Source organism: Cucumis sativus, chromosome 7, assembly GCF_000004075.3.
Source record: "Cucumis sativus cultivar 9930 chromosome 7, Cucumber_9930_V3, whole genome shotgun sequence".
NCBI classification, from domain to species: domain Eukaryota; kingdom Viridiplantae; phylum Streptophyta; class Magnoliopsida; order Cucurbitales; family Cucurbitaceae; genus Cucumis; species Cucumis sativus.
Genome location: NC_026661.2, coordinates 21,527,436 through 21,551,030, shown reverse-complemented (window position 1 = coordinate 21,551,030; position 23,595 = coordinate 21,527,436). Strand labels below are relative to the sequence as shown.

At 31.4% G+C, this 23,595-nt stretch overlaps 2 protein-coding genes and 1 long non-coding RNA gene across 4 annotated transcripts; 1 reads left to right on the top strand and 2 right to left on the bottom strand.

Moving 5' to 3' along the window:
* Positions 1 to 1,465: 1,465 nt before the first annotated feature.
* On the bottom strand, positions 1,466 to 8,099 carry LOC101213276 (CCAAT/enhancer-binding protein zeta). Its single transcript, XM_004141772.3, has 16 exons — positions 7,373 to 8,099; positions 6,923 to 6,998; positions 6,713 to 6,832; positions 6,345 to 6,420; positions 6,073 to 6,141; positions 5,889 to 5,969; positions 5,648 to 5,719; positions 5,358 to 5,450; positions 4,832 to 4,981; positions 4,609 to 4,692; positions 4,374 to 4,517; positions 4,157 to 4,246; positions 3,974 to 4,056; positions 3,496 to 3,870; positions 3,040 to 3,262; positions 1,466 to 2,906 (listed from the first exon to the last, which is right to left on the bottom strand). The coding sequence occupies exons 1-16, from the start codon at positions 8,046 to 8,048 to the stop codon at positions 2,226 to 2,228; spliced, it is 3,093 nt and encodes a 1,030-aa protein (XP_004141820.1). The 5' UTR covers positions 8,049 to 8,099; the 3' UTR covers positions 1,466 to 2,225.
* A 654-nt stretch (positions 8,100 to 8,753) lies between these two features.
* On the top strand, positions 8,754 to 16,210 carry LOC105436209. 2 transcript variants are annotated; one of them, XR_004218524.1, is made up of 4 exons: positions 8,754 to 8,966; positions 10,733 to 10,814; positions 12,524 to 12,584; positions 15,782 to 16,210. It is a non-coding gene; the product is annotated as an uncharacterized LOC105436209 (long non-coding RNA). The 2 variants fall into 2 exon arrangements; XR_004218523.1 differs by lacking the exon at positions 15,782 to 16,210 and having other exon boundaries at positions 12,524 to 15,308.
* LOC101213518 (phosphoinositide phosphatase SAC2) lies at positions 13,836 to 23,580 on the bottom strand. The gene is made up of 17 exons (XM_004141773.3): positions 23,483 to 23,580; positions 21,022 to 21,207; positions 19,609 to 19,813; positions 19,332 to 19,497; positions 18,762 to 18,984; positions 18,423 to 18,499; positions 18,017 to 18,207; positions 17,819 to 17,913; positions 17,567 to 17,700; positions 17,343 to 17,468; positions 16,744 to 17,050; positions 16,115 to 16,236; positions 15,973 to 16,041; positions 15,717 to 15,863; positions 15,158 to 15,235; positions 15,001 to 15,072; positions 13,836 to 14,118 (listed from the first exon to the last, which is right to left on the bottom strand). Exons 2-17 carry the CDS (start codon positions 21,070 to 21,072, stop codon positions 14,022 to 14,024), a joined length of 2,160 nt encoding a protein of 719 aa, XP_004141821.2. The 5' UTR covers positions 21,073 to 21,207; positions 23,483 to 23,580; the 3' UTR covers positions 13,836 to 14,021.
* Between the last annotated feature and the right edge of the window lie 15 nt (positions 23,581 to 23,595).

Here is a 23,595-nt window from a genome sequence, read left to right as displayed (position 1 = left end):
TCCAAATATATCATCGTTGGATGGTGTTACCAAATAATGAATATTAACAATCTTATCAGTGTGAAGCTTTGTCATAAACTACCTCTATTAGATTTCTTTTCTCTTTTACAATTTATGATTGTTCTAATTATTGTGAGTGATAAATTACAAATCCATCTTGTAATTTAGCTTCTTTTTTTTTTCTCCCTTCACATTATAGACTTTAGTGCATTGATAAATTTCACAGAAAGTGAGGGTGTTAGGGAGAAATTTATTAAAATTAAGGGACTAGATTGGAGCTAAATATCAAATAAGATGATAATAGGAACAAATAGATAAGAATAAAAAGTGTTTTGTTTAAAGAGAGAGAAAATGAGTTGGGAAAAGAAAAAGGGATAGGTGTGGAAAATGCCAGTGAAGAGCTAGTTGTCGTTTTGAAAGGGTATTAAAAATGAAAATAAAGAAGGGATTATTATGTCAATATGAACAAATATTTAAGCATATCAATAGTGTCAGAAAAAGGAATCGTGCAAAAAAGAAATTAAAAAAAAAAGAAGGAATTTTAATTACAAACAAAAACAAAAACAAAAATTAAAAAAGAAAGAGAGAAAGCTTGTTGGTTGGTAATCTGCCAATGCCATCCAGCTTCAAAAATTCGTCTTTGATTCAAAAAAGGAAAAAAGAAAGAAAAAAAAGCTTGATTACCTTTCATTTAATTACCTTTTTCTTTTTTGTTTTTTTTGGTTGCAACTCTATGTTTTTGTAATCTGCCTTCTCAGCTTTTCATTTTTCCAACCAAACATCTTTTAAATCCATATCCTTTTTCTCGTCTTGTCTCAGTAACACATCAGTTTTCTCTTTCAACTTTAATGATTAAGGGATCTTTCTCCCAATTATTAGTATTTATCAGTCAACTCCCTTTCGAGGAATCAAATCAATTCAATTGAATTCTCGATGCGTAATCCCTTCTATGCTAAGTTCAATTGTTTTGAGGTCCTTGTCTGAGTTTTCTATTTCAGTCAACAATGGTATATTTGAAGTTTGTTAGTCGCTCTGAAATGTTTATTTAGCATCAATGTTGTCAACTTCGAGGTATATGGTCAATCTAATTGGATTTAGTAGCTAGTCAATTTCTTTTCTTAAGACGAATGTCCATATCACATACAAACTTGTTAGTATCCAAATCTTAACCCTAGAAAAATACTACTGCTACGGTAGTATAGGCTCCTTTCCTTCAACATTTAACAGTCACTAACTCTACACAATTCGTGAATGTTATTAATTGCAGGGTAATAAATCACTGACATATTGATAAGATTTTCAGTTCACAGTCAGTTTTAAAGAAAGAACTTGAATTCTCTCCACCATAGCTAATCATAGAGAAGGTTGTCAGTTGTTGGAGAAAAGTTTTTCACACCAAAAGCCAATGGTTTTGGGTGGTCCAAATAGAGAGGACAGAAAAAAGGACAAAACAAGAGAACCTGAATGAGATCTAAAGAGTAATTTGTGACAACTTGTTGTCCAATATACAATCGTGATAGTTCGCCACCTATAAACTCATCAGCACATAACAATGCCACCCCTTCCTTGCTTTCCTTTTAAGCTTTTCTTTTGTTTTCTTTTGGTAGCTACCATAAGTAAAGCCTTCTCATCCTTATTCTGTGTTTGGTGAAGAAACTTTACAGCTCGGTACCAATATAATAGATTGGATCGTTTCAGTTCAATCATTGCACTAATCAATCATATATCAGAACTGAAGACATAATTTTATCTTTGCCTGAATATTGAACCCATATAACCAGAGACTGCAGCTAAGAATCTTGAAGATCAATCAATCAGTCATATATGGAATTCATGAATCTGATAGAAACAAACAAAAACTTCACCATGTTGAAGATATGGTGTCTCTGTGTAATGTATTCTTTAGGATGTGCACAAAAATTCCAAGACAAAGGGGATTAAAGATTTTAATATAGGAATCACAGAAGACAATGTAATTCTGAATGAGAATTTGTTTAGCAAACCTGATGTCAAAAGTCGACACCCCCACATGGCGATGTCTGTTGGTTCTTGTGTCGATGATCCGAGCCAGAACAAATGTAAAGAATGCTCATTCATATTAATTTCTTGTTTACCAACCAAACCTAAGATGACAGTTCTAATAAATTTTCTTATGCAGGTTTGGTAGGGGCATTGATTGTTTTTCAATGGGAGGGCGTTTTAATTAAGGACAGGAAGGGAATTACCTACTTGCGAGAGTCTCTCTTCCTCTTCCTGGCCTTCGAATTCGATTTCGATTTCGATTTCGATTTTGGCTTTGTTTCCCCTTTAGTAGACTTCTTTTTATGATCACCATCCTTGTTTATTATGTGCTCATAATCTTCGAGACTTGCAAAAGGTGATACTTTTGCTTTCCTCTTCTTCTTAGGTTCATCGTCTGAATCCTGTCCCAAGTTGTCGTTATCACTGCCACTAAGCATTTCATCACTGCTAGAACCTAAATCTTCTCCATCTGCAATGTCAGAATGAATATCCATCTCCTCATCACTCAAATTACCAACCAAGTCTTCATCATCTTCATTGGCTACTTGATCTAAGTCGTCATAGTCGTAGTCGCCATCTGCTTCACCCGACGGATTAGCAGAATCCAACAAATTCTCAATCTCTTCGTTATCACTCTCATCCCCACCAACCATGTCAACGTCTGACAAATCTTCGGCAGGGTCGTCATTGTCATCAGCCTCAACAGCTCCACCGAACAAATCTTCAGCCTCCTCATTTGCTCCTTTCTTCTTTTTCTTCTTTGGTTTCTTCGAGGAGTTCATTTTAAACGTGTAGAACTTATGGAACACAAGATCTTCTGGGGGCACATCTTCTTCAGCCAATGACAATATTTCTGGTCCAATTAAATGATTGTTCATGTCAAGCTGAGGGAAACAGAACACAAGTCAGATACCTAAATCCAATAACATTTTATGCATGCAGACACTCAAAAGCACGAAAAAAAAACATGAAAATGTCACATAAAAAAATCATAGAACAACAAATTCAATTAAGCACCTTCTTGGCTGGTTCTATTTGGGAACCACCGTGCCATGTACTTGCTTTTGGTTTCTTCTCCATAAACTTGTCCAAGAAAGCTGTAAGTGACAAGTCATTAAGTGGGTTCCCGTTGTAGATAATATTAGCACCGGAAAGAAGAGTTTGAGCCATGGTAGCAACTGACGGATGCACATGAGAAGCTAGTACTACAAGCTCCCACCAGCTTGCACGATCTGCATTACTGGTGGTTCAATAAGAATTAATGAGTGAAAATCGACATAGAAAGAAAGAAAAAAAAAAAGAATGTGTAAACGATCCAAATTTGAAGTGGCTCGTGGCTTTCGAGTCATGTTAAACTAATATATGTAACTCGATGGATTGGCTATTAACCACTTGTGAATAAGATTATACCAAATTGATTTAGAATTGTATGTGGAATGAAAATTGCTAAAAAAATTTGAGAAAGGGAATTACCAGTAAGATGGCTCCCTGTGCCGCGGATTGTACCCTCCAGGAAGTGACAGCCCCTTAGAAGGTGTTAGAGATTGCTGCTCGTTTTCACCAGATTTTTTTATGGCAGGTTTAACAGTATCTTTTGAATCATACTTCATGAGCAGCTCCCCATCATCATCTGAACTTTCGTCTTCAGAATGAGAGACTGGAGAGTCGTCATCTTCATCAGGAGAGTCGTCGTCACCCGATGAAGCACCATCACTGGGACTACCAAGCTCGACATCATCTTTATGTTCTCTGAGTTCAGTGCTTGTTTTGTTCATATTTTCTTCTTCTACTACATCTTCAAAATGTTCAAGTTCGTCATCAATTGACTCACTCTGGAGAACCATGTTCCTGTAAACCAAGGCTCTTTTAGACTTAACTGAAATGAGTAAATATTGTTAATCCTTCCAAATCAAACATAAAATCATCATTAAATCGTACAAGCCAGCACTACCATAAGGAAGGCCTTGCTTTAAGAACTTCAGAAAGAAGAAATAGACATCCACAGGCATATTGAGGTGGTTGTTGAAGAGCAACCTGTACATCAAAGATTTCAGATATAGCAATTGTGCAACAAATGTAAACTCCTAAGAACAAAAAGGTAAAATCACATTGGGAGGAAGACTGTGATAATTGCCTGCAAGATGCGCTTTGCATAAGCAGCTACACGCTTCAAGTTCACATCACTCTTCATAGCTCTCAGAAGAAGTCCAATGAACATTTCTGCCTGCAAATAGTTCAATAAACAATACTTTCCTTCAAAATCAAGATGCTCTTAAAAAAGATTTGAGCATGTAAAGTTTGTATTGGAGTGCTCGACGTCTCTAAAGAACAGATTAGTGAGTTTGGCTTGCCTTTGAAGAGTTCATGGCAACTGGAAGTAATAATTTTGAGTACAGGGCACGGAAGAAGCGGTCACTGACAACTTGATTCTTGGACGATACTTTATCGAGAAGCATAAACCCTTGAACTGCCACGTTGAAATTCTTGGAGTGAACCTGAAAAGTAGACATTTAATGAAACTCAAGCACTTCGATAACGTAACCTCAAAACTCCTAAAATAAAATTAGCATATGCCATTGAGCTTACTAGCTGAAAAAGCATCGGTGATTGAACCTCAATGATGTCATCAGCTTCCTTGCTCAAGACATAGGGGAAGGCTCTATTCACTCCCTATTTTAGACAAAGTCACACAGAAAGCTTGGAATATAAATGAAACGCTCATACATAGGATCAGGAAAAAAAAACTTAAATTTGCCTTTATTTACAATTTCTCAATTTATAGCTTTACAAAAATAAACAGAATACTAACAGCTAGAAGAGCAGATAAAATCCTCGAATCCATTTCGACATGTGATTCTGAAAGATCTTTTGCTTTTATGTCTTTTGAAAACCTTGAAGCTTTTTTCTTGTCTTCTTCACCACTGTTTTGCTTCTTCTGATCTTCAGAAGCAACCAAAACCTGCAATTATTGCACAAATCATTTTCTACCACTGACCACATGAGTCCCGCCAAATAGTGAAACTAGTACATTTGAGATGACTTCTTAAGATCAACTAATCAAATCAACCTTCATTTTCTATGAATCCATCTTGTGTGAACTTAGCCAACAGTAATCCAATAAGAGGTCATAGCATCATATCATTTCTATAGTTCCATAAATGTCAAGGACTTCTATATATCACTCAACTTTCAATATTGTAATTGGAATCTGGTAAAAGTTCACTAAAATTCGATTTACCTAAATGTTATAATAGAGGCATACATAGATACTATTATACTTGAACTAAACAACAGAAATAAAAACTATTTAGTAATAAAAGCAAAGTACAAATTACCTTGAACAATGCAAAGTACACATCTATCAAACGTTTGGCCACCTGCGGTCCATCTCCTTTCTGGCTGAGGCGCATTTGGCTCAAAAAATTCACCTACATGAAAATTGTTAAACATCAATACAGTGCGCCTAGTAGATGGCTCCCAAAATCGCCAGAGATAATAGTTAACTTGCTGCACAATCTCATATAAAAAGGTTGGCACATATAAAAAACCACAGGAAAGGAGTCTGAGCAGTCTTCCATAAAGAATTTCTAAACACAAAAGAGTATGGTGAGTAAGAGAGACATACAGCATGATACTTTGCTCGTAATCCCAAATGAGGCCGGAAAAGGAAAGAGTCCACCTCGTCAATAACGACAGCCTATACAAAAGCATGGAGAAGTTTTTGCACAAAAGCTTAATATAAGATATCTCTGTAGATCAGCCAGGTTCAATAACTTGTAAAAACCACCCTAAACGAAGCATCAATTTTATGGATGGTGGATAATGGACAGAAGAGGTACCAGCAATGTCTATCTCTAACATCATACCTTCATGTTTGGATGTTCAGACAATAGGTTTGATAAATGATAATCAGCACTGGAAGCAGTCTTGTTTTCAGGATCACCCAACTGGAAGACGATATCAAAAAGGTATATGCAATAAAAACCATAACTACCAATATATAAATATTAAAAACAAAATAAGATAAAAGAAAAAGAATGATCAACTCACTTTGTTAACTAGTGCCGACAGTAGCCTGCGCTCTTGTTCAGATTTACTCTTAAGTAGCACATAAATGGTCTGGAACAGCAGTGAAATTTAAGCACTTTTTGGTTTAGTTTCAGAATAAACTATTCTAAAAGTTAATTTGAACACAAAGGTCCATTATTGTGTCCACGATTGAAACACTTGATGCTAAAAAATCTAATAATAGGACTAAACAAAAGAAGAGCAAAAAAGGTGGGAATAAATGGTGTGCAATGAGTGAGAGTTAGAAAGACAACCTTCAGGGCCTTATTTTTCAGCGCTGGTAGATCATCTCTTGATGCTTCCTCAAGAGCAATAACAAATCGCTCATACCTTGAAAATTTAACATCAGATAAGAAATTTTAAAGTTTCAAACAAAAGAGATTACAAAAAAGAACTCCAAATTGCAAAAGCTATCAAGTAGTGTAATTACAGTGAGATGGTTTTGGAAAGCATGCTCCATTGGAGTTCTCAAAAAACAACCATATCAAGGTAATGCAAGAAATCTGTTTTCGAAATCAAATTTGATCCTAACGTATCAGACTTAGTCTGCCATTTTCATAAAGAGTAAAAATATATCATCAAGTGGCATTCTGCTCAAAAAGTATAAGGAAGTGCAAACTACCTTTGCTTCAGGCATTCCTCCCAAAACCAAAATAGTAACAGCGAATTGCCATCTTTTGATTCCGGGAGTTGATTTAATGGCCGTTGTAGTAAATTCTTCAATTTTCGATCAGGCAACAAACTGACACAAGGACGTAAAAGGTAAGTTTATGATAAGCAAATCCTTAAAACTACTCTACTGCACAATAGAGACCACAACTAGAGATGCCACCTTGAGATGAACAGTTCCATTAACGCTTCAAAACCCGTCAATGCATGGCGCTTCCCCACTTTTGATGTGACCATCCCTTTAAAAAAAATAAAACTATTTCAGAACAAAACATGATGCAAGTCCTAGGCTATAATGTAACTATCAAATCCACCCTATTAACTTATAACTAACACAGACTTTTTTAGACAAACCAACATTTCGTATCTGAATGGGCTTAGAAGGGTTTAGGACTTAAACAATAAAATACAGTGACCTCTAAAACCTCAAACAGGCGCTTAAAGAATAAACAAATATTAGTTTATTTCAAGCTACAAGTAGCAAACTTCTTCTCTATAATGAGAATGAAATATCCACAATGCAAAGAAACAAGCATACAAATTTATCCGCAACCCAACTAAAAAAATTACGCCTTGGTTCCTTTTTTAAGTGAAAAATTACTTTAAAACTTACCTAACAACGCATCAAGTGACCTCAAATTGGCAACTGGATTGTCCCCCACCATGACTGAAAATGCCGAAACCTTATCAGCAGCAGTACCCGACCTTTGAGTGGTGACCAACATCCTGATATCTCCACTCTTCCCCCTTGAAGCCTCATAATCCAATGCATATTGCGCCATTAATCTCTCCCCAAGCTCCCTCTTCTTCTGCACCAGTTTCTTCCACTCCTCCATGTTTTTGTTCATTTCAGTCTTCTTCTCATTTCCCATAACTTTCGCTTCCAGTTCCGCAGCATCAACATACCACGAACCCAAAACACTTGCTTTAACTAAAGAAAGCTTCGGCAAGTTCTTGAATTTATCAAAACTTCGAGGCTTATCCTTGTCATCGTCGAGAGTAAGAACAGGGGGCTTAGGCTTCGGCTTCGGCTGTTCCTTAGATTTGGGAGTGGCAGCTTTTGGGTTCTGGATTTTGCTGGGTTCTTGCTCCGAAGTTCGTTTCGATTTTTTTGTGTGTTTGATAGGCTTGATAGGGCCTTGTTTACGAAAATCGACATCGTTGAACCCTGAAGATGGGGTTGAAGAAGCGAGACCGAGTGAAGAAGCAAAAGAAGCAATTTCGCCTTTGAGCGCTTCGATGTCGTCCATGGAGTTTGAACCTTTGTTGGTGGCTTTAGAAGCCGCCATTGTTGTAGAGCTCGCGAAGCTGCATTTCGCGGGGGACAGGGTTTTAACGAAATTTGGGGGTTTGACCAAAAACCCATTGGATGACCCATTTTAGTCTAACATTGGGCCTAAAGTTCGGCCCAGTATAAGTAAGCTGCCCGTTTATTCTACAAATAATAATAAATATATTAATAATTTTTGAAAAAATTATAATTATAACAAAAATTAATCAAATTTATCCGTAATAGTTTCTTAAATTTTGCAATTTATAATTTTTTTAAACATGTTATTATATATGCTAAAATATTGTGACATATTATTAGTTAATTAAATAAATCTATAAATGAAGATTAAACCTAATATGATTCAATTGGTAGAACTAGTAAGTTAGTAACATGATCTAATATTAATTACAAATTTGATAGTTACAAAAATACTTAAAATACTATTTTAGATCATATATAGTTTAATTAAAACTTTAAAACGAGTTTGTTAGACGGTAATAACAATCTTCAGGTAAAGAACAACACTATGAAACAATTAGTAACAAATAAATTGCAATTAGCACTTGAAGATTTATTGAGAGTTAGAAGAATAAAATTAGGCAAAGGTATAGGGGTGAAAGTGGAAAGAAACTTAAACTGTAGGGGTTAAAATAATATTTTTGAAATCCTTGTTTAATGAGGAAACGTGTAATTCGCTGCTATAAATATCGGTCCAAAAGCGAAAAGCGCGGGTCATAATTCAGTTTTAGTGCGGATCGTGTAGTCCGCCACTATATCAGAGTGCGATCATTCGCATCGCCAATGTTCATAGAAGGAACAAGAAGACGTTGAACAGCGACTTGATCGGAATGATGCTGTGTTCGATCCTGAAGCTGCTGAAAACGATGACTTCGAGTAATGGAGCTCTCCGTTTTCGAGTTCAGCACTAATGACGGTATGATTCATCAGTTTCTTCTATTATTTCTTTATCGTTTCCACTTCGCGATCTGATTACTGTTTGGCTTCTGCGGGAATCTGGAATTCTAAGGCGATTTTCTGTTGTCGTTCTTGTTTAGTCATGGAGTTTGGCTGAATTTGACGTAGGAAACTTCGATTGTTTGCTTATGCATTTATTTCTTCGTCACATTTGAATGCGATGCCATATCTTGATCCATACGGAGTGATCTTGAGGATCAACCGAATTTGATTTTTAATATGTTCGCGAATCGAAAATTCTATTTCAATCTTCAACTATTTCCTTAATGTTCTACTTATTCACGAATCATAATAGAAATCTTGATATGATGAACTCTCAAAGTGATTTGGATCTATTAGGTTGTGGCAGCAAGTTGCCGCGATTTAATAGGTATCATCAACAATAATAATGGAGTAGATGATGTCGATAATAATTACTTCACATTTTCGGTTCGAGTTTCTGTGATCTCTGTTTTAATTTTGCATGTAACTTAGTTTGTGATCCGTAAATATGAAATTCAAAGATTGTATGTGTAAAATTACTAAACGCACTAGCTTAAAATAAATGATCTCCTGTGTCGAATGTATATATATGGAGTAATGTTAAGTATCAACCGAGTATATGTAGTAATTTTGATCTATATGGAGTAATCTTGAGTATGAACCGAATTCGATTGTTATTATGTTCGTGCGTCGGAAAATTTTGTTTCAATCTTCAACTATTTCTTTGATATACTACTCATTCACGAGTCATAATATCAATCATGATATGATGAACTCGAAAAGTGATGTTGTTATATATTAGGTTGTGGCAGCAAGCCTGCCACGATTTAGTAGGTGTCATCAACAGTAAAATGGAGTTGTTGATATCGACAATAATTGTTTTAATTCTGCATGTAACTTAGCTTGTTATCTGTAAATACGTAGTTTGTGAAATGATCTTAAGAAGATTGTATATGTAAGATTACTAAACGCGTAACTTAAAATTAATGATCTCACATGTCAAGTGTACTAATATACATATATATAGAAGATAAACAAATTATTTATTTCTATGACACTGAAGAGTGAATTATCATCATTGCTATAGAGAAAGGTAATGAGTGATTCAAACATCATTTTTATCATTTAGTCTGGATTTGGAAGGTCTCATCTCTTGATTTATACAGTGCCCCTGCAATTGCTTGCTACAGATATCATTAAGTGAGTCTAATTTATTGATCTGAAAGCTGATCGCACTTAGGTCCGTATGATAATCATTCAGTTTTTTAGTTGTTGATTTTTAAATTTTAAGATTATAGATATTTCAGTATCGATTTGTATGTCTCATTATATACTTTTTAGTAACATTTTCAAAACCAATCATGCTACCTTTTGTAAACTAAGAAAATAGTTTTTTAAAACTACTTTTCGTATTTAGAATTTTGACTTAGAAGCCAATACAATGGAAAAGATGCATTGGCGAAGAAATTGTTAAAAAAAAAAAAAAAAGGAACCATTTTAAAAAACTAAAAACCAAATGGTGATTAAACGATTCAACGCTCCAACCATCAAGTTTGTTATCTGACGGATGCATTATATGTATGTAGTTTTAAACCTTTACGCTTCCTTGAATTTTTACTTTACGTAATTCTATAGCTTACCAATTTTCAACTCATTGTGCCTATTTAAGGAGTTTGTTCTACGTTACTTGATTATCATTGCTTTTTACGACAGCGATTTTCCTCTGCTTTATGTTGATACTAGAATACATGCCTAGGAAAGAAAGGGAAGCATGAAGAGGATGCCTTCTGTGGCTGATGCAAGGAGTGGTTTTGATATTCGATTGGTAACTATTACATCTCTTTTGCCTTTTATACTTTTGCATGTAGTGATACAGATTAATTAGTTGCATGCATTAGCTTAGTACTACTGTGATCTGCTAATGAGGTAAATACTATGATTTGATATCACTAAAGCTATGATAAAGAAATGATAAAGGAGTCTTTGGTCTGCTGATGAAAACCTAAATGAAAAGGATAACTTGTTATCTTGAATGTTCTTAAGGGGTCTTTGGAATGCTGAAGTAGGTTGGACAATTTTGTTCATGTGAAGTTTAACTTTTATACTCATTACTCTTATTTTTATACTCAGATTTATCATTACGATGAAAATTATATCTAAGGGGTCTTCAACCAAATCTTAAGTCCTTGTTTGATAACTATTTTGTTTTTTATTTTTAAAAATGGTGTTTGTTTTCGTTTTTGAAGGCACTCCCAACATGTGGATAGAAGTAAGTTTATAAATTTAAATTTCAAAAAGAAAGAAACTAAATAGTTAACTAACGAAGTCTAATACATTATTATGTTAACTTGTATTGGTTTGAATATCTAAGGTTGCATATCCATAATAAGCCTTCAGTTTGTCAAACATTTAAAAATTATCTATAACAAGTATTTGACTAATAAGACATTTTTATAAATTATTGTACTTCAACACAAAATTGAAAGGTCAAGATTATACCAAATACAATATTGAAGTTAAGAAACGAATAAAATATTTGATTGTACTTCTAAGAACTCATGTGCTGCCTATTAGACATAGCTACCAAAATATCAGAGTGTAGATTTGACTTTGTAATGTCACCAAGGCATAATCCTTTACAATATACAGACATGTGGGCCAAGGTTTAATCCTGAAAGTTTCTAGACTTGTGGGTCCTCACATATGAGAAATATAAAACACAAAGTAAGATAAACTAGACAAGTTTTTAATACATTCTTAAAATAAGATTACAACCGATTGATTTGTATGTAGTAAAAACCATAGTGGGTTTAATAATAAATGGGTGGAAGGAATGAGTTCTAGCTATAGTGATCATCCCTATAATGTGACATGTTACAAGTTTCATTAGCATAGAAAGGTTTATAGTTTTTAGTTGATTATTGTCCTGGAAGATTAGTAGAAGTATAAGTTAGCACTTGGAAACTCATAAATCATTAGTTGACCCTAAAACCTAAGCTAGTAGGTGAAGGTGCATTTAATTTTATATCATCTAACTCTCTATCTCTCACTTGTGTACTTGAAATATGTGAAAGACCTAATAAATAAAAATGCATATTAATTGAGAAGGAAATAACAATATATGGACTTGAGCATAGACGGGATAGACCACCTACTTTAATATCATTTTAAATCACTAATTAGCCTAAAGCTTAAGCTAGTAAGTATTATATATCATCTAACAACCACTCACAAATTAAACGTAAACAGTTGTATCTAATTGACAGTTTAATAACTGAAATCATTTTCCCTCCTTTCCTTCCATTGCAATGATGCCCATTTTAACATGATCATAAACATTAGAGAGTATAGATTTGTAATGTAACCAATGGTTTATTCCGTTCTAAAACATTGCATTGATTTAAACTCGTTGCATGGAGTCTGCTCTCTGTAACTTCAGTATCATTGTATTTTATGACACAGATTTAACTATAGTACTCTATGTTACATTGAATTTCTTGCTAATAAGTAATAACAATGGGAAGCATACAACAGTATATGTGCCTCTTATGGCTGATGGAAAAGGATGCCTCACTGCTAGTGTGGAACCCCCAAGGTAACCTACTATTCCACCTCTCTTTTCCGTAGTCAAACTTTGGAATTAGAAAAGAATACCGTCTCATCTGATTGGACAAATTGTCCAATCATAATTTCCACACGTCAAATTCTTTAAATATTTTAATATTTTTGTGAGAGAATGTTAGTGTTAAAATAGGTCCATTTTGAAAATTTGCAAAAATACAAAACTATTTACAAACGTAGTGTAAATTTTTTATTTTATTGGGTTCCGTCTTTACAAAAGACGGGAACAGAAATTTTTTTATTAATCTTTTTAAGTTCAGTCAAGACTGAAACACATATATACACGAAAACTTTTGGGTTTTTCCTTTTATTTTCATTTTTCTAAGTCCAATTTTAAAACTTAAAATATTTTTTTCTCTTTCAAAGTTAGAACATTGAAGCCCTCTTTGACATTTAAATAAACAATAAAATGATCAATTAGTTTTCTAAGTTTATATTAAATATTAAATACAATAGAAATTTATTGAGTTGCAATAAAACAATAAAACAATAAAAATGACTCTTTCAGTGTTTATAAAAAATATATTTCAGTTTTTTTGTAAAAATGACTCTAACTTTTTTTTTTTGCAAATTCTTTTCAAAATGACCCCATTTTAGCACTAAAGCCGTGGGGCACAAAGTTTGGTACATCTTGAGATGCTCCAAACATTTCCAAGAAAAAAAATCAATAGAAACATAACAACAAATAATTAAATTTATTTTGTCATTTTTATATTTTTTAATTCGGTAAGAATAAAAAGATCAGAAATTAAAACATAACAAGTTTAAAAGTGCATAACTCGAATTTTATTTTACTTGAATTGTATATGATTGTTTTGGGCGCGCTATAGCATACAGTAGTTATAGATATAGTGTTATTTTAGAAGAATTTAAATGTCAATTCGATATTTTAAAAACCAGAATGTTTTCAAAAGTGAATAAGTAGAACATCAAGGAAATAGTTGAGGATTGATATGGAATTTACAAAAACAATAAAATTTCACTTTTGTAATAGGTAATAGATATCCGTAATTTTTTTCAATAATGTTGCTATTTAAAAACAAATTTTCTTTTTCAAAAAGTTCTAATTAATTAAATGTTTGGTAATTTAAAATTTTGATCAATTTCTTAAATTTTTTTTATAAGAAAGATGATTTACAATTTGTGGTTTTTTATTAACTTTATGGTAGTTAGTACGTTGGAACAAACCAAAAATAGTAACAAGTTATTAATGAGAAATAAGAAAGAAGGAAGAAGATGATTAGAATATATATACGGTAATCAATGTGATACAGATGTCTCCTAGCTGTTAACTTTGTTAGCAGCTTTCCCCTCCCGATCTACACCACTGTATTTACAATTAAAGCCTTGCGAAAGATATTCAACAACGTTTTCTTAGGGTTAAGAGTGGTTAAATACTCATATACTTAATTCAAATGTAAAAAGTGCCTCCCCTAGTGATCCATCTTCCAAAATCAAACATCGGATAGCTACTATCCTCTCCATTCTCTTCCGAGAAGTTCATAATTCTGCTCATAAAACCCCACAAATAAATAACACACAAAATACTTTATCCTTATAGGAGGGGAAAAAGGTTATAACCTGATTTTACATTTAAACTTTTTTAATATTTGTGTAAATTTTTTATGATCTTTTTTGTTATATTTGAAAGGACCCTTTATGGAAATGTAGTTTGTTTTTCTTGATTTTTTTTACAATGATCATGATATTTATTTTGATTTGAAATTCTTTCTCAAATTTCATAAATAAATGCACGTTTTAAAAATCTACTTTTCTTAGTTTTCAATATTAGGGTTGGTTTTTGGGTAGCAAAGAATTAAAAACCTAGAAACAAATTATTTCAAAAAGCTACTAACAAAATTGAAAACCAACCCTTATTTGATGACTTTTTTATTTTTTTTGTATTTTAAAGTTATGTCTGTTCTCTCTTTCATGTTTTATAGTGTTGTGCATTTTTTTGTATGGATGTTGAGTTTTTAGTCGAATTCTAAGAACAAAAACAGCTTTTAGTTTATAATTGTAGGCGGTTTTTTGTTTTTGAAAATTTAGCCGAAAAGTCATACAAATTTTGTTTTGTTTTTGTTTTTAAAAAATTGACTAAAAATTTAATTAGAGATATACAATTGTAAAAAAATTACAAGAAAATAAGGTCATTTTTTAAAAATAGAAAACAAAAACAATTACAAAAAATGCAGGGAGCTAAGTGGTTGTTTTCGAAAAGCTTAGGTTGTCTTGAAAAATCATTTTTTGGGTTTCTCTCAATCTATTACCAACATTTTCATCTTTCTTAAAGAAATGTTTTAATTCCCAAAACGACCAATATGGCTTTAGGTATTGAACTTAAAATTGTAATTTGAGAAAAAAAAAAAAAAGAAACAAAAGTGACTTACTTGTTATAGAGATCTTCACAAGAATAAAGCGATTCAGAATACCAATCTGCTGTAAGAAATCTCGAGGTCGTTCTGTAGTTTTAATCAGTCGGTCATTATTTATTGTAATTTCGAATTGTAAGGAGATTATAAGGAGAGACAAAGTATTTAAAATTACCTCATTTCTAAATCTTCATCTTTAGAAGCGATTGATTCAGAACTTGAAACTACCTCCGGAAATTCCGGGCTTATGTACCTGCCCATTTTTTTTCTCTTCTAATTATTAGCACAGCTAAAACAACCGATATTGATATCTTCTATATTTAATATATATCTTCTAAATTTTCACTTCATTAGGATTAAAAAAAGTTTAAGGATGATTTAAAATTCGATAAAAGATTTTAAATTTTTTTGTTTTGTTTTGGAATTATCAAGATTTAAAATCAAGGTTGTTTAAAATTTCATGTTTAGATAAAAAGTAAAAAGGAAACGAAAGTTATGAATTTAATTATATAAGTTTTTATCCATGAATGTGTTGATTGATAATTAGAAAATGACGAGGTTAATTATGTAATTTAAAATCCTATGAAATGTTATACCTGTTTCGATATACTTTGGTTTGGTTTATTTGGTCAAATATGCGTATTAAAATTTTCAATAAAATTGAAATTTGTATGGAGAGAAAAGGAATTGAAAATTGAAATTTGTATGGAGAGAAAAGGACGATGCATGCATACCTGCAATAGGTTGAAACTTCCGGCAATAATTCTACGAGACCTTTATTTTGCGATTCTTCGTGCAGGAGTTCACTATCCTGTTGGGCTGTAGGAATTTCACTTCCTAAGATAATATTGCTATCTGAAAGCGACCTTTTCATTATAGATCTGCAATACACGATTTAGTTATAAACACGAAAAGAGGTAACTAATTAAATAGAAACAAAAAAGGACAAACGCAAGAAATCGCTGATGTGATAAAGGTTAAGAGAAAAACCTCCATTTACTGTGCTTTTCTGGATTCAGCAGCAATGTGCGCTTCTGAGGAGGAGGGTTTCCCAGAAATCTGTTAAAACAAGACAAAACAAAACAATTTAAATTTTTTTTGCAATTACAAGTGAACCCACCAAAATACTCACAGGTCAATGCCGTTCTGTTTCTCTTCGTCCATATACACATTGTTTACAAATCTTTGAACAGATTTCATAATATCTACATACTCAATTGCTGGTTTCCATTGACCTCTTCTCTCAGAAAATATCTGCAAGGAAATACCGATTCAGAAGTAGATTCATGTGATCAGTTGATGAAATTGAAACCATTATTGAAAATTATTTGGTTTTTAGTTTTCTGTTTTTGAAATTTATGTTTGTTTGCTATTCAAATTCTAGAAATAAAAACTACATATTAAATAAAAATTCACAAACTATTTATACTTCATAGAAAAAAATCATCGGTAGTTACATTAATTCTCAGCTTTATATGGAGTGTAAATGTTCTATCAATTTTCTAATTTTTATCATTTCTCTTATAAAAATTACCTTTCTCAATTTTAAAAATGTAACATCAATTCATTTAGTTTTGTTTTCTGTCTAAACTTCACAGGTATTTGATTTTGCAATGGTGTTTTTTCAAAGAGAACATTTTTAAGTATTAGCTAGCATAACTTTGTCTAATTAATTAATTTCTCGTAAAGTATATAAATGAAAGTTAAGATTGAAATTAATCCTACCCAGAAGTAAAAGGAAGAGAAAAAGAAAAAAAATACCTTATTGTGAGCAGGTGAGCCACCATATTGGAGGGCAAGCTTGTCTCCCATAATCTCATAAATATCCATCACGTGTCTAGCAAGAGTGTCATCCAGATCAATATCTGGGGATTCTAAGTATCCAAAAGTTTGAAGCTGAGGTCCTAAAGCAGCAATCCCGTAGGCATACTGAGCAATATTTGTTCGATCTAAGCAATCAAAGCAATTGGTCCTCAACACTCCATTCTGAACACTCTTTATTTTGATATTACATTTACCACTTCCATCATCGCTGCCACTGTTATTATTTTCACTAATATTTACCCCCCTGCATCAAACAGAATATACAAGCCAACATTATTATAACACAAAACATTAATACCTAGATGAAAATTTATACATCTTTAGATATTAAATTTAGCATATATCACCCACAAGAAAAAGAAAATCTAGTGAATTTTGTATTGTTTTAAATAAGAACTGTACATGATCATTTTAGTTCTCATTGATATGTTTTTGGAGATTATAAATATGATCAGGTCAGTGAACAACTACCTTTAGACTCAATGTGAAAATTGAACTATATATATATATATATATACCTGTTCTCTCATACTTACTCGAGATACGGCCGAGCAGAACCCTCTAATGGTGAACTTCGAGACACTTGACAATGAAATATTCCATTTAAGTCCAACGCTAATTTTGTCAATCTTTGTAGCTTTGACAACACAGTCGTAGCGTCTCTGCAAAAAGTTAGTTATTTTTCGTTTAAGTTTTGATTAATATAATAAAACAATAAAGGAAAGAAAAGGAAAGAAAAGGAAAGGAAAGTAAAGATAACCTTCTTGAGTGTTGTTTTAGATCCCATTGAAGGAATTTTAGACGATTTTCTTCTGAACGTTCCGCATTGATGCATCCTATAGCATTTACGTACTCGGCATGGAGTAGAGTTTCTCTAGGCTTCTTTTCTCGGGTCTGTGTATTAGTAAAGGCATTATGGTGGAGAATTAAAATTTACATATGAAATTCAAATAAACATTTACATCTATAAAGTTGTTAACAAAAAGACTCAATCATCATGTGTATTGAATACCTTAGTTAAATCTAAGACGATTATTGGGTTCCCATATCTGTCGGCAAGATTCTTGAAGTGAAGTTTTGTTGCTTTATAATCTTCTTGTTTGGGTACTGGAGGCAGAAAAATCAAAAGAAAAAATTTAAAGATGATATATGAAAATAAACAAAGTAGGACTTTTTTTCTTTTAGAAAAAAGGTTCGAATGCATACATACATATAACAACTGGATTGAATATTTTCAATAATGAAGTTTCCTGTGACCAGAAGACTGGAATTGAGCCTCTATTTTGCACGATGGAACTTATTTGCAAAGTTTGACCTTGAAACGTACTTTCACTAACAACTTGTTCTGTCTCTACATCATTTGCAACTTTGCCTTTCTCATTTACCCCTCGTCTTAAAAATCTAAAATAAGAAGATTCATAAGTAATTTATTTTGATGTATGAAAGTTATTAGAATTGTCAAAACACAAAGAAACAACATAAGTGTATTCTAGGATACACCTAAATATTGGTCTTAGATCTACCACATAAGCTGCAATTTGTATGGTAAATACAATGATTTCATATGTTCTAATAACTCCAAATTTAAGATATATACAATATTTGAAATTTCTTACCTTGTGCCAGCATAATGACGTGAACGTCGAGCTATGAGAGTGAAATCAAAGTCCCTGTCAGACACGGAAAGTTTAATCTGCAATTTTTGAAAGCTGAAATCAAAATTTATATTATTTAGGCATATAATTATAATTAATTACTACAAACAGTGATATTAAGGAAAATGAAATGAAGACTATTATTCTTTTTAATTCAAATAAAGCAGTTTAAGAACAAAAATCTTTTAAAATAAGAAATAAAAACTTGTATATTTATGTTATTAATTTTTTTAATTAATTGATCTTAAGTAATTCATAAAGATTTTGAGAAGGAAGAAAGACTAAAATATATACAGATACCTGTTTGAAAAATCCGTACACTAATGCAACTGTCCAAATATTATTCTTGAGCTGCTTTCGAATTCCTCGAGTTAAATATTCATTCCACACGAACATCGATTTATAAATACTTTGATCTGTTTTATTTCTGTTTAAATTATCTTGAAGGCTACGCATAACATTATATGAGTAGCTGAAAAAGAAGTCTTTGGTTAGATCCACCGAGGTCAGGAGCTTCTGATATCTGTTTGAAAAGTAAAATTAAAATCACAAATAAATATTGTTATATTATGAAGAAAAAAATGTAGAAATAAACAGTAAATTTAGAACTAGCAATTAAAAAGCATGTGGACAATTACAAACAATGTCCTCAGCTCCTCAAATTTGATTTCAAAACATAAAAAATCAAATAATACTTTTTCACGTAGTTTTCCAAATTTAACTTTTGTTTCGTGCTTTTAAGAAAAATAAAAACCACAACTAAAATTTAAGAATAAATAAGTATGAATTTAAAATCTAACCAGTAAAACAAAATTAATATCAAAGAAGACAGTAAATCAAAGCATAATTTAGAAACAAACAAAAATGAACCTTTTCTCGGTATTGCAATAAGCCTTTTTGGACCGCACAATAGGATTTGGAATTATAACCATCATGCTCTTAGCAACGCCATATACTTTTGCCCCAAGCATGGTTCCTATTTTCTTTCTCTCGGTTATTATCAACATGTAATATGGTTCTAGGAACTGAATGAATCCTAAATTAACCCAAAAATGACAGATAAAAAGAAATGAATTGATATCATAGAAAAACAATCGATATATAATCAATAATGAAATTTCATAAAGCATAGTCATAAAAAGCTCACCAACTATGCCATAGCCAATTGCAATTAATTTAAGACCTCCCATAGACCTGTTCCCCTGATGTATTCTTTTCAAAAGATCAGAGCACTCTTCTGCCGTATAGGTAGATTGATCTTCAAAAATATTAAGATCAGAAGGTTCCATTCTGTCAATTGAAAACACCTTCCACAAGGTTCTTTTCCTCCCTCTTCCCACTACGTAATAACGCTGTAGTTAATAAAGTTACACAGCATTAGAACCATACTGTGAAATCAGGTTATTAGTTTTAATTTTCAACCATTCACAAGCCTACGTTTGATGAAATCAACATTAAACAGACACTCTTGCGCCATCAATAGCAAGATATATTGCTTTCCACATTCGTTGTAAACTTCTAAATCTCATTCTCTGGACGTATATATGAAACTTATAAAATATGGACGAGTAAAAGCAAGCAGAAGCTGTGCTGTTGGAACAGAATTTCATTAGCCAGAAACTGTAAAAGCAGGCAGAAGTGTAAAAACATATAAACATTTTTCTCAATCAATGAACTAAAAGCAAGCACACGCACATGACAATTTTTTATACTACCTCAATTCAATGCTTACCACTAAAATACATTTAAGAATGATATGAGATCTATGGAGTGCAATAACGTGAGAAAGAATGAATGAAAGTAATAGGTACCATAGCAGTACTAGGAATTTATCTAAGGTAATTAATATTGGAAACAAAAGGCAAGTATTACTATTCAAAAGTTGTGTACATTTAATGTGGCGTAAAGAAACTGAAAAGACAGAAACAGAAAGATACTCCTAGGACTTCCAAGCATTGAATGAAGAAAATAACAGACCGAATTTCAATCGAATTTGCATATATTTGATAACATCGTAATCAAATATAGCTCTATAAAAGAATCCACCAATCATTGTGATTTTGGCATTATTTTCATTCATTTCCTTTACTCAAGACGCTATCTAAGACTACGCAAAAGGTTAGCAAGGTCCTTACAGTTCAATTTCATTCATGAGATAAATACGGGAAGAATCAATCCTAGAGCTCAATTTCAGCATCAAATAGAAGCGAGAACTATTTTCGTTTCATTCAAGTTGCATAAGGATGATAAAAATTGTTAGAAATGTATACAAACTCACTCTCGGATCAATAACAACTCGATCACTCCTCGAAAACGTCAAGAACAAATTAAGGTTTAAGGAGGAAATAATTGTCCTGCAAATAAGTTTTAAACATCTTCCTGATTCCACTTCCAATCAATGCAACTCGATAGGACGCAATTCATGTTTCAAAAATACAATGTAGCATTAAAAATGATAGAAACACAAAACCTATACGATGAATTACAATGTATGCATCAAATCAACACACACAACAACACGATATCAAACAAATTAAACGATCGAATTAAAAAATCATACCGCAAACGTCTGGTACAGCCAGAATTTCTGGACGTCGAACATGTTGTCCATTACGTAGCTTCTCTGTAATTCCAGAGATGCGCAAAACTTCTGAACCTTTTCCACGCAAAACGCGATCGCATTTACGATAAATTTCCGAGGAAAACGAGAAAATCGTAATCTCTATACGAAAAACGATTTCGAGAGCTACGCGGTGGTTGAGATAAAACAATGGAAAACAAAAATTGAGATCAAACAATGAAGGAACGAAAATTCAAAGGAAAACGAAAAAAAAAAAGAAAGAAGAGAGAGAGAGAGAGAGAGAGCATAGAAAACAGAGAGAAATCTGCGAAGAAGAATATGGAAAGAATCGTATGGTTATAATACTCACCATTATAACCGCGGGAACTAAGCTTTTCTGATTCTTTTATGATTTGTTTTGGGTTTGTTTGTTTATATATTATTTATTTATTTATTTATTTAAAGTTAAAAAATTTTATTTCCTTCCTTTTTTATTCCTTTGTTTACCATTCAAATTAAAATTTCAACCGTATATATAATTGGGAATGTGAAACCTATTTTCTTTATTTATGTTAATGATGTTTGTATAATAAATAAATAAACTAAATATAATATCGTTGTTTATGTTTATGATGTTTGTATGATAAATAAATTAACTAAATATAATATATTATACGTATCTTACTTTATTTTAAATAAAATATTTCAAGTTTGTTTATTTGTTTAAATCTAAGTGATTAGGTCCACTAATTTTATATTATTTAATATAGTTTTCTTTTGGTCAATCTATAATTAATTTTAGTGTTCTATTCTTTAAAAGATTTAAAACAATAAAATAAAGTTTTGGTGGCATTTTTTTAGTTGTGTTCATTTTCTACCTACAAATTTTGATTTCGATTATGTTATCCTATAATTGGTTTCAAATTGAGTATCAATATATATGTGTTATTTGTTAAATCAAACTAAAATAGAGTTTTTGTTAATGTTTAAAGTATTTAGATTATTTTTTAATTAAAAATTGAAATTAATTATAGATTTTTTTATTATAAAATTAGTTTTGTTTTCTAACCCTAAATCTTAGAAAATTACAAATTTCAGATGGAAAACTTATATCTAAACTTACCAAATTTCTATAATAATTTTAATATCAATTCATTTATAAAAATAAGGAAAGTTGTCCAAAATAGAAAAATTGATAAAATATTTACCTTCCATTGAAAATGAAGGTAAGTTTATTCTTTTTCTTTGCATAACTAATATGAGCCGAAAAATTTAAGGTTTAAGATTTTTACAACAAAATCTCTAAAATAATATTAATATATATTTTAACTTTAAATAAGAACGATAATTATATCCAAAATACATAAATTGATATTTTATTTTTGGAATCTATCCTTTAATTTAGTTTAATGAGTATAATTTCTTTTTTTTTTTTGTTAATTTGCTAAATTGAACTTATATCAACCACAATTTTGATAAATTTCTAGTAAAAGGTCAACCTACTTTCGTATTAATCAAGTAAGTTATTTGTTTCTTATATATATACACACATTAATCCATATTGAATAACAAAATTTTAGAAGATTCTTTAATACAATAAATAATATAGAAGTTGACCACCACATATATTATAAAAGTTGTCCTTCAAAATATTAACTTACAACAATAATAGAGATAAAAGAAATCACTATGATTGAGTATTTAAGTTATGGTTGAACTCATAATCCCTAATGATGGTTAGGTTAACATGTTTATATTTTGTAAAAATATCTAAAGAAAGAACAAAAACAATAGAAAAAAATGTTTAGTCAAATCAAATATAGGTCCTGAACGGGTCATGACTCCAACCATCCTAAACTTTTTATTGACATTTAACCTCAATTTGGTTTGACAAGAAAAATTATAGTTCACTCAATGATTGGTTGACCGTTATAATAATAAAAAAATTAATTATCAATTAACTATAATTAAATTATTGGAAAAATCAACCGCATTTAATCTTTTTCAACAATCATTTCTTTTATCCTCTTAATTATTTGTAATTAACAAATAGTTTACAAAAAGAATATAAAATAGTCCACTAGACACGTTTTTATATAAAATTTAATTCAATAACTATTTTACAATTTTAATTAATCAGTCTAAATTGAGCTAAGATGAAACGGGAAAAAGTCGACCATTCCATCTTACCATGATGTTGTAATATAAAAGATAGTTTTTCTTAACTATTTTTAAATATAACAAAATGAACCAAAATATTTATAAAATATCTGTGTTTATTTTGTTGTATTTGTAAATATCATTGAAAATTTTACTATTTAAAATAATTTTTTATTTTCCCCACCGAAATTATATAGGTTATATAAACATGAAACAAAATCTTTCCAAGAGAAGTAATCAAAATAAATTAAAATAATAATAAAAGTATATGATAACTTCCAACACCAATCTCCATAACAACCTGTAAAGATTATGGCTTGATCTTGTCTCTGTTTTTATACTATCATGTTTGCCCAATAATGGTGGGCTTGAGGAGAATTTTGCTGTGATATGAACCTGCATGCATATAAGAAT